Genomic DNA, 14,415 nt, shown 5'->3' with positions numbered 1-14,415 from the left:
ACAATGTAATACAGACCATGTATCCAAAACAAAAGATACAAGTCAAACTGGTGATGAAACAACTAGGCATGATGGCTTCATGCATAGCCATTGTCCCAAACGCAAGGTTGCACATGCGGCCCTTACAACAGTGCCTAGCATCACAATGGTCACAAGCACAGGGTCAGCTTCTAGCTCTGGTGTTGATAGACTGCCAAACATACATCTCGCTTCAATGGTGGAACAGTATAAATTTAAACCAAGGGCGGCCTTTCCAAGACCCAGTGCCACAATACGTAATAACAGATGCTTCCATGATAGGGTGGGGAGCACACCTCAATCAACACAGCATCCAAGGACAATGGGACATACAGCAAAGACAGTTTCACATAAATCACTTAGAACTGTTAGCAGTATTTCTAGCGCTCAAAGCATTTCAACCCATAATAAGCCACAAACACATTCTTGTCAAAACAGACAACATGACAACAATGTATTACCTAAACAAACAGGGAGGGACACACTCGACACAGTTGTGTCTCCTAACACAGAAAATATGGCATTGGGCGATTCACAACCATATTTGCCTAATAGCACAATTTATTCCAGGAATTCAGAACCAGTTAGCAGACAATCTCTCTCGGGATCACCAACAGATCCACGAATGGGAGATTCACCCCCAAATACTAAACACTTACTTCCAAATTTGGGGAACACCACAAATAGATCTATTTGCAACAAAGGAAAACTCAAAATGCCAAAACTTCGCATCCAGGTACCCACAAGATCAGTCTCCGGGCAATACGTTATGGATGAGCTGGTCAGGGATATTTGCTTACGCTTTTCCCCCTCTCCCACTCCTTCCATATCTAGTAAACAAATTGAGTCAAAACAAACTCAAACTCATACTAATAGCACCGACATGGGCAAGACGACCTTGGTACACAACACTACTAGACCTCTCAGTAGTACCTCATGTCAAACTACCAAACAGACCAGATCTGTTAACACAACAGAAACAACAGATCAGACATCCAAATCCAGCATCGCTGAATCTAGCAATTTGGCTCCTGAAATCCTAGAATTCGGACACTTAGACCTCACACAAGAATGTATGGAGGTCATAAGACAAGCTAGGAAACCTACCACTAGACACTGCTATGCAAATAAGTGGAAAAGATTTGTTTATTACTGCCATAATAATCAAATTCAACCCTTACACGCATCTGCCAAAGATATACTAGGATACTTACTACAATTGCAAAAGTCAAAGCTAGCTTTCTCTTCAATAAAGGTACATCTTACCGCAATTTCAGCTTACCTGCAAATTACGCACTCAACTTCATTATTTAGGATACCAGTCATAAAAGCATTTATGGAAGGCCTAAAGAGAATTATACCACCAAGAACACCACCAGTTCCTTCATGGAACCTCAACATTGTCTTAACACGACTCAGGGGTCCACCTTTTGAGCCCATGCACTCTTGTGAAATGCAATACTTAACATGGAAAGTTGCATTTTTGATTGCCATCACATCTCTAAGAAGAGTGAGTGAAATTCAAGCATTTACCATACAAGAACCATTTATTCAAATACACAAGCATAAAGTAGTTCTACGGACAAATCCCAAATTTTTACCAAAAGTGATCTCACCGTTCCACTTGAATCAAATGGTAGAATTACCAGTGTTCTTCCCACAGCCAGATTCTGTAGCTGAAAGAGCACTGCATACATTAGACATCAAAACAGCGCTAATGTACTACATTGACAGAACAAAACTAATTCGAAAAACAAAACAACTATTTATTGCTTTCCAAAAACCTCATACAGGGAATCCAATTTCTAAACAAGGCATTGCTAGATGGATAGTTAAGTGTATTCAAACCTGCTATCTTAACGCAAAGAGAGAGCTGCCTATTACACCAAAGGCACACTCAACCAGAAAGAAAGGTGCTACCATGGCCTTTCTTGGAAATATTCCAATGAACGAAATATGTAAGGCAGCAACATGGTCTACGCCTCATACATTTACCAAACACTACTGTGTAGATGTGTTAACTGCACAACAGGCCACAGTAGGTCAAGCTGTACTACGAACATTATTTCAAACAACTTCAACTCCTACAGGCTAAACCACCGCTTTTGGGGAGATAACTGCTTACTAGTCTATGCACAGCATGTGTATCTGCAGCTACACATGCCATCGAACGGAAAATGTCACTTACCCAGTGTACATCTGTTCGTGGCATTAGTCGCTGCAGATTCACATGCGCCCACCCGCCTCCCCGGGAGCCTGTAGCCGTTTAGAAGTTGATCTTGAACATTTGTAAATTTGTAAATATATTACTTTAAACTTAATTATGTACATACGTATTCACTCCATTGCATGGGCACTATTACTAGCATACACAACTCCTACCTCACCCTCTGCGGGGAAAACAATCTAAGATGGAGTCGACGCCCATGCGCAATGGAGTCGAAATGGGAGGAGTCCCTCGGTCTCCTGACTCGAAAAGACTTCTTCGAAGAAAAACAACTTGTAACACTCCGAGCCCAACACCAGATGGCGGGATGTGCACAGCATGTGAATCTGCAGCGACTAATGCCACGAACAGATGTACACTGGGTAAGTGACATTTTCCATATATATGCAGTAACTGAAAAAAGTTTGTAAAATGCGTTTTGGTTCTAGTTCAAATGCATAAACTACAGGATTTTTCCAGTTAGCGTTTCCCGTGCACACATCACATGCCATACAGAAAAAACATTATCCACGAAGTTGCGGTGTGAAGCTTCTTCCGATACCTGCAATGTAATTTCCGACAGCTGAGCTGAAGGATCAATGTTACTGAAGGGTCAGGCCATTCTTTAGGCTGCGTATTTAACACCTCTGATTCTTTATGAGAGAAAACCAGACCTGCAGTGTGGCCAGCGGTGTGAGTAGGCTCAATACTGTAGCGCTAACACCTTCTATTTTCGATTAGTTTTGCATAAGGTTTTCTGCCTGGTTCTTCATCCACAGATTAAATCTCTCATATTAATATTGTTCTGGAACTGTCAGGCTTATAATTGCATAGCCTTTCTATGGACTATTTGCCTGTCACCTTAGCTTTAAGTTTATTGCACACGTATTAACCATCAATTCCCTTTGTATTTCTAGATTGCACAGACGTGTGGTAAACACTGTACCATTGGCCAGGACCTAGTGGCCATGTGTGTCAATGACATCCTGGCTCAGGGGGCGGAGCCACTCTTCTTCTTGGATTACTTTGCTTGCGGACAACTCGATGTGGGAGTCGCTGAAGCTGTTGTAGCTGGTATTGCCAGTGCATGTAAGGCAGCTGGGTGTGCTCTTCTCGGTACGTTTATTATGGCTTTTACGAAGATATTTTTCCTGTAACTTTCTTTAAAATGTCAGAAACAAATACCAGCTGCTCTGATGTGTTTAGCGAACTTACTAGTGCAAATATTTGGAACAGATCTGAAACTTCTGAAGTATTGGGTTCGGTGTTTGGCCAAGTTAGCTGACAAAGAGATCTTCGGTGGTCGGGCATCTTCCCAGCATCTTTGCTCGTAATTTGAGACACCCGTACCAGAGCAGTTTGAAATCCCGGGAACATGCGCAGCCCCTCCTGGCTTCTATCCCTTAATCTCTCATCAAGCCAGTTTCTCCCTTTTTTTGGCTCAGCAGATTGGCCAAGTTTCTCGGCCCCTTAGTGCGAACCATCGGCAAACTTTTTCTTAGGATATCTCGGTGCTTTTCACATCTACAAGCTTTGTCCTTCTGCGAGGCTTCCTGCATTAGTAAGTTGGTTCCCAGTTATCAGGGCCCCAGATTGATGGAATTCCCTTACCGTGGTTCAAAGTAGTTGAAATCAGACTTTCAGCTGTTTTTTTCAGTATGGAGTGGACCAGGATTACCCCATACACAAATACCCTGCGTGTCATTTTCTTACATTTAAATCCCTCGTGATTTGGCTGTACATGTTTAGAGAGATCTTTGACATTTGTTGAGCTTGGCCTAATTGGTCTTCAATAAATAGAACTAATATGGTAAGACACCGTTTTTTACAGCCTCTTCTGTCGATGATATGTTCTCAGTGGACAGACTTGGTTGGAAATAAGCTTGCATAATTGTTGTGTAATTTTCTCCAATTGACAACCTACTTTGCTGCCTAACAACGAGGAATCGTTCACAGAGCCCTTGTGATATAACAAAGGCGGTGCTCTAAGATGGCGAGTAATCGTATATTGGGCTTTCTTTTGAGGTGACTGGTAAGCATAGTTCCCCGACTGTTTGTGGTAACAAACTTCATGGACACCGTCCCTTTTCAACTCCAGTGCTCTCGAAACCAGTGTTTTGAAAGAACCTGTACCATAAGTAGGGCCTGACTCATTCATTCTCTCACATCTTCCCCCATTGTGCTCACAAATCATGAGGGTCATCAGTAGAGAACAAGAAGTCTGGTAGCACTTCCTCTCTGCTGCCTACTGTTGCCTCTTCAGCCATCTTGCTTCTGACTGCTGGTCATAGGAGAAGGCCTTGGACAGATCACTTATTCGTCTCGAAGCCCTTAAATATCCACATCCACGCCCTGGAGGCTTCACATAGATCCATAACAGGATCTGAACATTAGACTAACCTCACCTTGCCGGCCACTATTCACTGTCACGCTTTTAATGATTACAAAACACAACCAAATACAATATAAACTGACCATTTTGACTCCAGTTAGTGGTCGTCCTAGAATCTAAAAGCACAAAAGTCCCATAAAAGTACATTATAAAACCCCTTGTAATATAACGTGACATCATGACAAATCCCGTGTTAGCAATGTTGCTGGCAGGCTGGGGAAAGCAATTTAGAGGATGAAACACAGTTGTATGATTCATATTTCACAAACCTATGAATTATTCCTTATTGACATTATACATTTTCCATGTAACTCCAAAATAGATCTTCATTTTTTTCTTCGTAAGTGAAGGTGACCTGCAGTTCGAACCTTCTTGTGGTTCGCAAGTTGTAAAAAAACAAACAAAAAAAAAAAAAACACAGCCGATCCTGCTTGTTAAGCACAGAGAAGGCAGTGAACAGGAGCACAGCACCTGGCAGCAGTTGCATAAACTGCTCACGTTTACTGTGAAGATGCTGAAAGGTTTGAGGCTCCATGTAAATGCTCATTGTGCCCAAAGAGAAAATGCAACAATGCAAGGGGTTTGGGGTGAATGTGTTGCGGTGTCTCCACCCCCCTCTATTTTCCTGACATATTACCTAGCTATTATTTTTACATTTGATGTATAGTTTAGGTAGAGGGCCTTTCTGTTGGCCGAATTAACGTTGCCCATCTCCTCATTCTGTTGCACTATTGATAAGGAAGGAATTCATATGGTAAGAATTGTTAGGAACACATCTTTTTGTGTCCTGGGCCTTGTACTTCCATAAACAAAAGCAGCCTACTAGGTCTTGCTTTAACACCAGCATTTGTCAGATTAACACTGTATTCCTCTGACTTGGAGGGTGTATCTACTCTAAAACAATTCCTGCCCAGTGTTTTAGTAGTTTGCCAAATGATAAGAACGTACTGCCTGAATTTACCATAGAGTAGGCAGGACCCCATCTGAGACTATATCCATACACAAGCAGGCCTGCTTCTCTGCGGCCTCTTTCTAAAGTGCATAAGGGAAGTTCCTTTTTTTCTTTTGAATTTAGAAGTTTTTAACTTCTGGGCAGACTAGATTGAAGTTTCAGAATTTTTAAATATGTGACACTATTAATTGATTATTGTTATGTATGTCCTGGCTATATCTTGACCACAGTGTGTATATCTTCCATTTGTGGTTTGGTTGTTTTATTAATGATATGTGGATGCTGTAACTGTTTATGATAGATATTTCTAGACTTGCTTTGCACACATGGTTCTAGTCTGAGCGCTCCTGAGTTTATTTTCCTTTGATTGTTCACTACGTTAATTGTCATTTCAGTGTTTCCTGGATGCACATAGCCTTTGCACTAGGCCTCATACCGCACATGTTATACTGGAGTCGCCGCGCACAACTGTTGCAGAATGGCACTTTTATTATGATTGAAAATGTTCAAATAAACATTACACTACATTCTTTATTATTGTTACCTCATATTTTGTTTCGTCCTTTGTAAAGTTTTGTTCGCCATTTCAAACCAGGTCACACGTCTATTTTCACGTTTCAAAAAAGTTTTGTTCAGTATTTAGTAAAACCATTTTCTAGATATTCAGCATTCGCATTCTGATACCCGGTGCACTTCCACTGTTTGTGCTTCATCAGGAGTAAATACACAAAAACAACAATCGACCCCAACAAAAAACCAACGGGAACTTGTCCTCGCGGTTGTTTTAACATGCCGTGCCCGGAGGAGTAACAGCCAGTTACCTACAGTGCGAGTGCTGGCTGTGCCTTTAGGTTAATGTAATCTAACTCCGTTTCATCGATCTAACTCTTTAGCCCTAGTGCCTAGTTTCACTCAAGTTGCCACTAACAATTTACTGCTCATCCTTGATTTAACGATCTTATGGTGCACCGTGCCTTCGGCTGTTAGCACGTAAATCTGTCTTTATAGGTCACTTCATATTGCCCATAAAAATGTAACAATGCAAGTGTTACCCCAATTCATAGTGAGACAAATTGTGTTATGCACACATTCAGTACTGTTGTTTGTATAATGAAATCTGTATGAACCTTAACAGTGAACACCTGCATTATTGTTTAATTCCAGGACTGTGGTTCTCCATCATACTACAACTGTCCCAGATATGTTTTGAGAAACCTCAAAAGAATAGTGAAAGTGAAATTGAGCACAGAATATACCCTCAAGGACCGCCGCAGAGGGCTATACCGGTTGTTAAACATCTTTAACCCAAGTTAACGAGGGTGAGGGCCTTTAGCAACAGGTGTAGTCCGAGGCGGAAGGGCTATACGGTTGTTCGAACATTCTACCCATTAGGGGTAGAATGTTCTAAATTAAAAACAAGCATTGGCATGTTGGAGCAGAAGACTTGTACCAGCTATTATGAGCCTGGAGCCGTCTTCAGCGGAGCCCTCAACATGTCATTGTTTTAGTAAACAGTTTGTTCAATCTGCTCTTTTTAACAGATTGTATAATTCAAATGAAACGTAACATTTAAACCTTGCAATGCAATCCAGCAGGCTGGATATCTAGAACTATTCCTTTTGGACATCAATTATTTCAGTGTAGCCGCCCCTTTATGGTGGTTTCACTTATTCAGTTACTAGAAGCGTCAATAGGTTTATGTTATTCTGCATCTCTATGCAATGAGTAACAAGTGGGGCTGTGTCATTTGAACTTCTCGTTACTCTTGTGTTTGGTCATTCTGATCTTAATTTTTACGTTTCATTTTGCCCACATATGCTTGCCACAGGGGCGTTTAATCATGTATATACAACACTCGGTGTCACACATACATGTCCTTGCATTTATTTTTTTCCAGTCGGAGCGTGTCTGTGGTCTTTAAAGCACTGTTAGAATGTACACATTTATGACACGGTTTTACGTCATTGTTAGGCGCGTGTGCGCTCTCGCCTGTGAGACTCGTGTGTTTCGTCATGGGCTCGGAGCCCGCCCATTGCTTGTCATTCGTTGGCATCATGGTCGCTCTTCTTTGCTGCCTTCTAATTGGGCACCACCTCCTTGCCAGGGACAGCGCTTCCATAAACCAAGGCACGACTTATGTCCTATGACACCCCGGGATTTCTGTTGGCTCTGTACAAGGCCACGACTGTCTTATAAATGGAAAAGTTTCCTACCGCATTTAAAATGACAGTAGGAGCACTTGCTATTTTGATTTCCTATTATGCAATCGGCAGATCCCCCCCTCCAGCACGAGATATAAACGTCAGCCCAGGACTCGGTTGAATAAAAGGAGAAACCGGAAATTCTTTTCATGCCTTATGACTCCTAGACTCCGGTTATAGCTGTAAGGAGTCGCATATTGCTCCTTACGAAGCCTTTGTAGTCAGTCGTGCCCTGTCGCACCCCTCTGAAGTGTACCAGGTGAAGTTCCGACTAGGGTGACCACCTGGCACTGAGGCAAATTCTGGACAGGACTGTAAAAAAATTCAGGACAAAGGGTCAAAATTCAGGACAAAAATTCAAGAACAAACGTCAGTTTTACAGACACACACAAGAGAGGCCATGCCTCACTATGTTGTCAGTGCATTTATTTACTCTTTTTTTAACATAGCACTATTTATTCACTGTGGAACTTTTGTGATTGCCTCCTGGTGTGCTACATTCAGGTGTCACATTACGTCCTTGTTCAGTAGTAAATAATGCCCTTCACGGCAAGGCCATCACCCCTACCCAAATCTACCCGATCTTTCCTGAAGAGAAAGTAACAGCAACATTTTGATTATGTTTCTGAACATTTCAAAACCCCTGGCAAACAGTTTGAGAAACATTAAGGTAATTAACTTTATGCTAGTTTAAACAAATTGAACAAAAACATCTGGCTTACCCCAACCGCCCATGGACTTTCAACCTATTTTTTTTTAAAGAGGCAGGGCAGATGGTGTGGGTGACAGTCTCACACCTAATGACAGGATGTGATGTAGCCATAACTTGTCTGTAGTCTCACTGCACTAGAGTGTATGTTTGGGACTCTACATTTATCTCAGAAATGGGAGCCCGGACTACCAATCAAAGATAATAAAAGAGTAGGATGAAATCGAGATCCAATGGGAGATCCACAGCAAGTAATTCAAAGGGTTGTTGCTAACAACTGGACAAATAAAGAAGAGAAGAACAAGGTGGGACAATTCCTAAAATCAGACAAGATGGGTCCACCAAGACTATTTGAAGGCATTGGGTACCTGGGGAGTTGTCTGCACACAGGAGCGAAACAGAAGGGGCACTGTCAAGTGGTTGAACAATCAACACCCATCCACCTTGGCAAACTCTTCTGTTGCAATGGTTCGCTGTTAGTGCTTGTGAAGGGTGAGCAGGGGCCAGACCCCTTGCAAGGTTGTGCAAGGCAATTGCCTGCTTAGTCCATGTCCTTATATGGTTTTGAAATTGAGCAAAAGCCAAACTAGAGATCTGGGTTATCCCTAAGTGTCAAGTACACATAAAACCTTCAAAATATTTGGGATGTAAATTGCACAAACAAAATTTACAAATTTTAAAATTTAATTAGTGTTTCTTTAACATATGGCACTGTTTTCGCCTTCATACACAATTAGATCTCAGATTGAACTGGGAACCAGTTACCTTTCAATACCTAATGATTAATATCTACCATTCTTACACTGATTTCCAGGATGAAAATCTCGGCAGAGCAAACTTTCCCTCCAAGCCCAATTTGCTTTTTGGTCTTCTCTTCTGCTTTCTGTAGAGGCCATGTGGCACTAGTGAAGATGGTGTGTGTAAAGAAATGGCTCCCTGTTGCAGTTACCCCCCACTTTTTGCCTGATACTGATGCTGACTTGACTGAGAAGTGTGCTGGGACCCTGCTAACCAGGCCCCAGCACCAGTGTTCTTTCACCTAAAATATACTTTTGATTCCAAAATTGGCACACCCTGGCATCCAGATAAGTCTCTTGTAACTGGTACCCCTGGTACCAAGGGCCCTGATGCCAGGGAAGGTCTTTAAGGGCTGCAGCATATCTTATGCCACCCTGGGGACCCCTCACTCAGCACAGACACACTGCTTGCCAGCTTGTGTGTGCTGATGAGAACAAAACGAGTAAGTCGACATGGCACTCCCCTCAGGGTGCCATGCCAACCTCACACTGCCTATGCAGTATAGATAAGTCACCCCTCTAGTAGGCCTTACAGCCCTAAGGCAGGGTGCACTATACCATAGGTGAGGGCACCAGTGCATGAGCACTATGCCCCTACAGTGTCTAAGCAAAACCTTAGACATTGTAAGTGCAGGGTAGCCATAAGAGTATATGGTCTGGGAGTCTGTCAAAAATGAACTCCACAGCTCCATAATGGCTACACTGAATACTGGGAAGTTTAGTATCAAACTTCTCAGAATAATAAACCCACACTGATACCAGTTTTGGATTTATTAAAAAATGCACACAGAGAGCATCTTAGAGATGCCCCCTGTATTTTACCCAATTGTTCAGTGCAGGACTGACTGGTCTGTGCCAGCCTGCTGCTGAGAGACGAGTGTCTGACCTCATGCGGTGAGAGCCTTTGTGCTCTCTGAGGACAGAAACAAAGCCTGCTCTGGGTGGAGGTGCTTCACACCTCCCCCCTGCAGGAACTGTAACACCTAGCAGTGAGCTTCAAAGGCTCAAGCTTCGTGTTACAATGCCCCAGGGCACTCCAGCTAGTGGAGATGCCCGCCCCCTGGACACAGCCCCCACTTTTGGCGGCATGTCCAGGAGAGATAATGAGAAAAACAAGGAGGAGTCACTGGCCAGTCAGGACAGCCCCTAAGGTGTCCTGAGCTGAGGTGACTCTGACTTTTAGAAATCCTCCATCTTGTAGAAGGAGGATTCCCCCAATAGGGATAGGAATGTGACCCCCTCACCTTGGGAGGAGGCACAAAGAGGGTGTACCCACCCTCAGGGCTAGTAGCCATTGGCTAATAACCCCCCAGACCTAAACACGCCCTTATATTTAGTATTTAAGGGCTTCCCTGAACCTAAGAATTTAGATTCCTGAAACTACAAGAAGAAGAAGACTGCCGAGCTGAAAAACCCCTGCAGAGGAAGACCAGAAGACACCAACTGCTTTGGCCCCAGTCCTACCGGCCTGTCTCCTGCCTTCCAAAGAACCCTGCTCCAGCGACGCTTTCCAAAGGACCAGCGACCTCTGAATCCTCAGAGGACTGCCCTGCTTCAAGCAAAACAAGGAACTCCCGAGGACAGCGGCCCTGCTCCAAAAGAACTGCGACTTTGTTTGAAGGAGCAGACTTAAAGACCCCTGCAACTCCCCGCAAGAAGCGTGAGACTTGCAACACTGCACCCGGCGACCCCGACTCGACTGGTGGAGAACCAACATCTCAGGGAGGACCCTCCGGCGACTCTGAGACCGTGAGTAACCAAAGCTGTCCCCCCTGAGCCCCCACAGCGACGCCTGCAGAGGGAATCCCGAGGCTCCCCCTGACCGCGACTGCCTGAACTCCATTTCCCGACGGCTGGAAAAGACCCTGCACCCGCAGCCCCCAGCACCTAAAGGAACGGAACTCCTGTGCAGGAGTGACCCCCAGGAGGCCCTCTCCCTTGCCCAGGTGGTGGCTACCCCGAGGAGCCCCCCCCCCCCCTTGCCTGCCTGCACCGCTGAAGAGATCCCTTGATCTCTCCTTGAAATCTACAGAGAACCTGACGCTTGTTTGCACACTGCACCCGGCCGCCCCCGCGCTGCTGAGGGTGTAACTTCTGTGCTGACTTGTGTCCCCCCCGGTGCCCTACAAAACCCCCCTGGTCTGCCCTCCGAAGACGCGGGTACTTACCTGCTGGCAGACCGGAACCGGGGCACCCCCTTCTCCATTGAAGCCTATGCGTTTTGGGCACCTCTTTGACCTCTGCACCTGACCGGCCCTGAGCTGCTGGTGTGGTAACTTTGGGGTTGCTCTGAACCCCCAACGGTGGGCTACCTTGGACCCAAACCTGAGACTTGTAAGTGATTTACTTACCTGACAAAACTAACAAAAACTTACCTCCCCCAGGAACTGTGAAAATTGCACTAAGTGTCCACTTTTAAAACAGCTTATTGTGTTTTATGTAAAAAGTATTCATGCTAGTGTAATGATTTAAAGTTCCTGAAGTACTTACCTGCAATACCTTTCAAATGAGATATTACATGTAGAATTTGAACCTGTGGTTCTTAAAATAAACTAAAAAGATATATTTCTATAACAAAACCTATTGGCTGGATTTGTCTCTGAGTGTGTGTTCCTCATTTATTGCCTGTGTGTATGTACAACAAATGCTTAACACTACTCCTTTGATAAGCCTACTGCTCGACCACACTACCACAAAATAGAGCATTAGTATTATCTCTTTTTGCCACTATCTTACCTCTAAGGGGAACCCTTGGACTCTGTGCATACTATTCCTTACTTTGAAATAGTGCATACAGAGCCAACTTCCTACAGTGTGCTACCCCAATGATAGTATTATTTTGCAAACCTTCCCCTGCTCGTCCTTCATTCCTTCTTCAGACAGGCCACACATCTGATTTGGTCACTGCGGCGCCATCGGGAGCTCTTTCCACTCTAAAGCTAACTGTGACTGCGGGTGGATTAGATCTTCTGGACTTAGAATGCTTTTATTCAGCTGCAGATGTCCAATGGGTGGCTCACTGGCTTTCTGCCCACCTCCCTGCATGAGATGGGGTTCACCAGTAAGGACTTTTAAGGAAGGCTTAATGCACTGCTCATCGTTTCCTGCTGACCATTCTATGGATCACTGTAGGAAGTTGGTTCTGTATGCACTATTTCAAAGTAAGGAATAGTATGCACAGAGTCCAAGGGTTCCCCTTAGAGGTAAGATAGTGGCAAAAAGAGATAATACTAATGCTCTATTTTGTGGTAGTGTGGTCGAGCAGTAGGCTTATCAAAGGAGTAGTGTTAAGCATTTGTTGTACATACACACAGGGAATAAATGAGGAACACACACTCAGAGACAAATCCAGCCAATAGGTTTTGTTATAGAAAAATATATTTTCTTAGTTTATTTTAAGAACCACAGGTTCAAATTCTACATGTAATATCTCATTTGAAAGGTATTGCAGGTAAGTACTTCAGGAACTTTAAATCATTACACTAGCATGTATACTTTTTACATAAAACACAATAAGCTGTTTTAAAAGTGGGCCCTTAGTGCAATTTTCACAGTTCCTGGGGGAGGTAAGTTTTTGTTAGTTTTCACAGGTAAGTAAGTCACTTACAGGTTTCAGTTTTTGGTCCAAGGTAGCCCACCGTTGGGGGTTCAGAGCAACCCCAAAGTTACCACACCAGCAGCTCAGGGCCGGTCAGGTGCAGAGGTCAAATAGGTGCCCAAAACGCATAGGCTTCAATGGAGAGAAGGGGGTGCCCCGGTTCCGGTCTGCCAGCAGGTAAGTACCCGCGTCTTCGGAGGGCAGACCAGGGGGGTTTTGTAGGGCACCGGGGGGGACACAGGTCAGCACAAAAAGTACACCCTCAGCAGCGCGGGGGCGGCCGGGTGCAGTGTGCAAACACGTGTCAGGTTTGTAATGGTTTTCAATGAGAGATCAAGGGATCTCTTCAGCGTTGCAGGCTGGCAAGGGGGGGGCTCCTCGGGGTAGCCACCACCTGGGCAAGGGAGAGGGCCTCCTGGGGGTCACTCCTGCACAGGAGTTCCGTTTCTTTAGGTGCTGGGGGCTGCGGGTGCAGAGTCTTTTCCAGCCGTCGGGAAATGGAGTTCATGCAGTCGCGGTCAGGGGGAGCCTCGGGATTCCGTCTGCAGGCGTCGCTGTGGGGGCTCAGGGGGGACAACTTTGGTTACTCACGGACCCGGAGTCGCCGGAGGGTCCTCCCTGAGGTGTTGGTTCTCCACCAGTCGAGTCGGGGTCGCCGGGTGCAGTGTTGCAAGTCTCACGCTTCTTGCGGGGAGTTGCAGGGGTCTTTAAATCTGCTACTTGAAACAAAGTTGCAGTTCTTTTGGAGCAGTGCCGCTGTCCTCGGGAGTTTCTTGGTCTCTTGGAAGTCAGGATTCAGAGGTCGCTGGTCCTGGAGAAAGCGTCGCTGGAGCAGGGTTCTTTAGAAGGTAGGAGACAGGCCGGTAGGACTGGGGCCAAAGCAGTTGGTGTCTTCTTTCTTCTTCTGCAGGGGTTTTCAGCTCAGCAGTCTTCTTCTTCGGTAAGTTGCAGGAATCTAAATTCTTAGGTTCAGGGAAGCCCTTAAATACTAAATTTAAGGGCGTGTTTAGGTCTGGGGGGTTAGTAGCCAATGGCTACTAGCCCTGAGGGTGGGTACACCCTCTTTGTGCCTCCTCCCAAGGGGAGGGGGTCACATCCCTAATCCTATTGGGGAATCCTCCATCTGCAAGATGGAGGATTTCTAAAAGTTAGTCACTTCAGCTCAGGACACCTTAGGGGCTGTCCTGACTGGCCAGTGACTCCTCCTTGTTTTTCTCATTATTTTCTCCAGCCTTGCCGCCAAAAGTGGGGGCCGTGGCCGGAGGGGGCGGGCAACTCCACTAGCTGGAGTGTCCTGCGGTGCTGGCACAAAGGGGTGAGCCTTTGAGGCTCACCGCCCGGTGTGACAGTTCCTGCCTGGGGGAGGTGTTAGCATCTCCACCCAGTGCAGGCTTTGTTACTGGCCTCAGAGTGACAAAGGCACTCTCCCCATGGGGCCAGCAACATGTCTCGGTTGTGGCAGGCTGCTGGAACTAGTCAGCCTACACAGATAGTCGGTTAAGGTTTCAGGGGACACCTCTAAGGTGCCCTCTGGGGTGTATT

At 45.1% G+C, this 14,415-nt stretch overlaps 1 protein-coding gene across 2 annotated transcripts in view; it reads left to right on the top strand.

Annotated features, from left to right (window-relative positions):
- Positions 1-14,415, top strand: part of LOC138248680 (trifunctional purine biosynthetic protein adenosine-3-like) — a 329,279-nt gene that overhangs the window by 206,059 nt on the left and 108,805 nt on the right. For both annotated transcript variants that reach the window (XM_069202471.1, XM_069202472.1), the window contains one exon: positions 3,142-3,340. In XM_069202471.1, coding sequence (XP_069058572.1) covers positions 3,142-3,340 — 199 coding nt within the window. The remainder of the gene's footprint in view (positions 1-3,141; positions 3,341-14,415) is intronic.

The sequence above is a fragment of the Pleurodeles waltl genome, chromosome 8 (assembly GCF_031143425.1).
Source record: "Pleurodeles waltl isolate 20211129_DDA chromosome 8, aPleWal1.hap1.20221129, whole genome shotgun sequence".
Taxonomy (NCBI): Eukaryota; Metazoa; Chordata; class Amphibia; order Caudata; family Salamandridae; genus Pleurodeles; species Pleurodeles waltl.
Note: the sequence above shows the minus strand (reverse complement) of the source record. Positions and strands in the feature narration are given on the sequence as shown.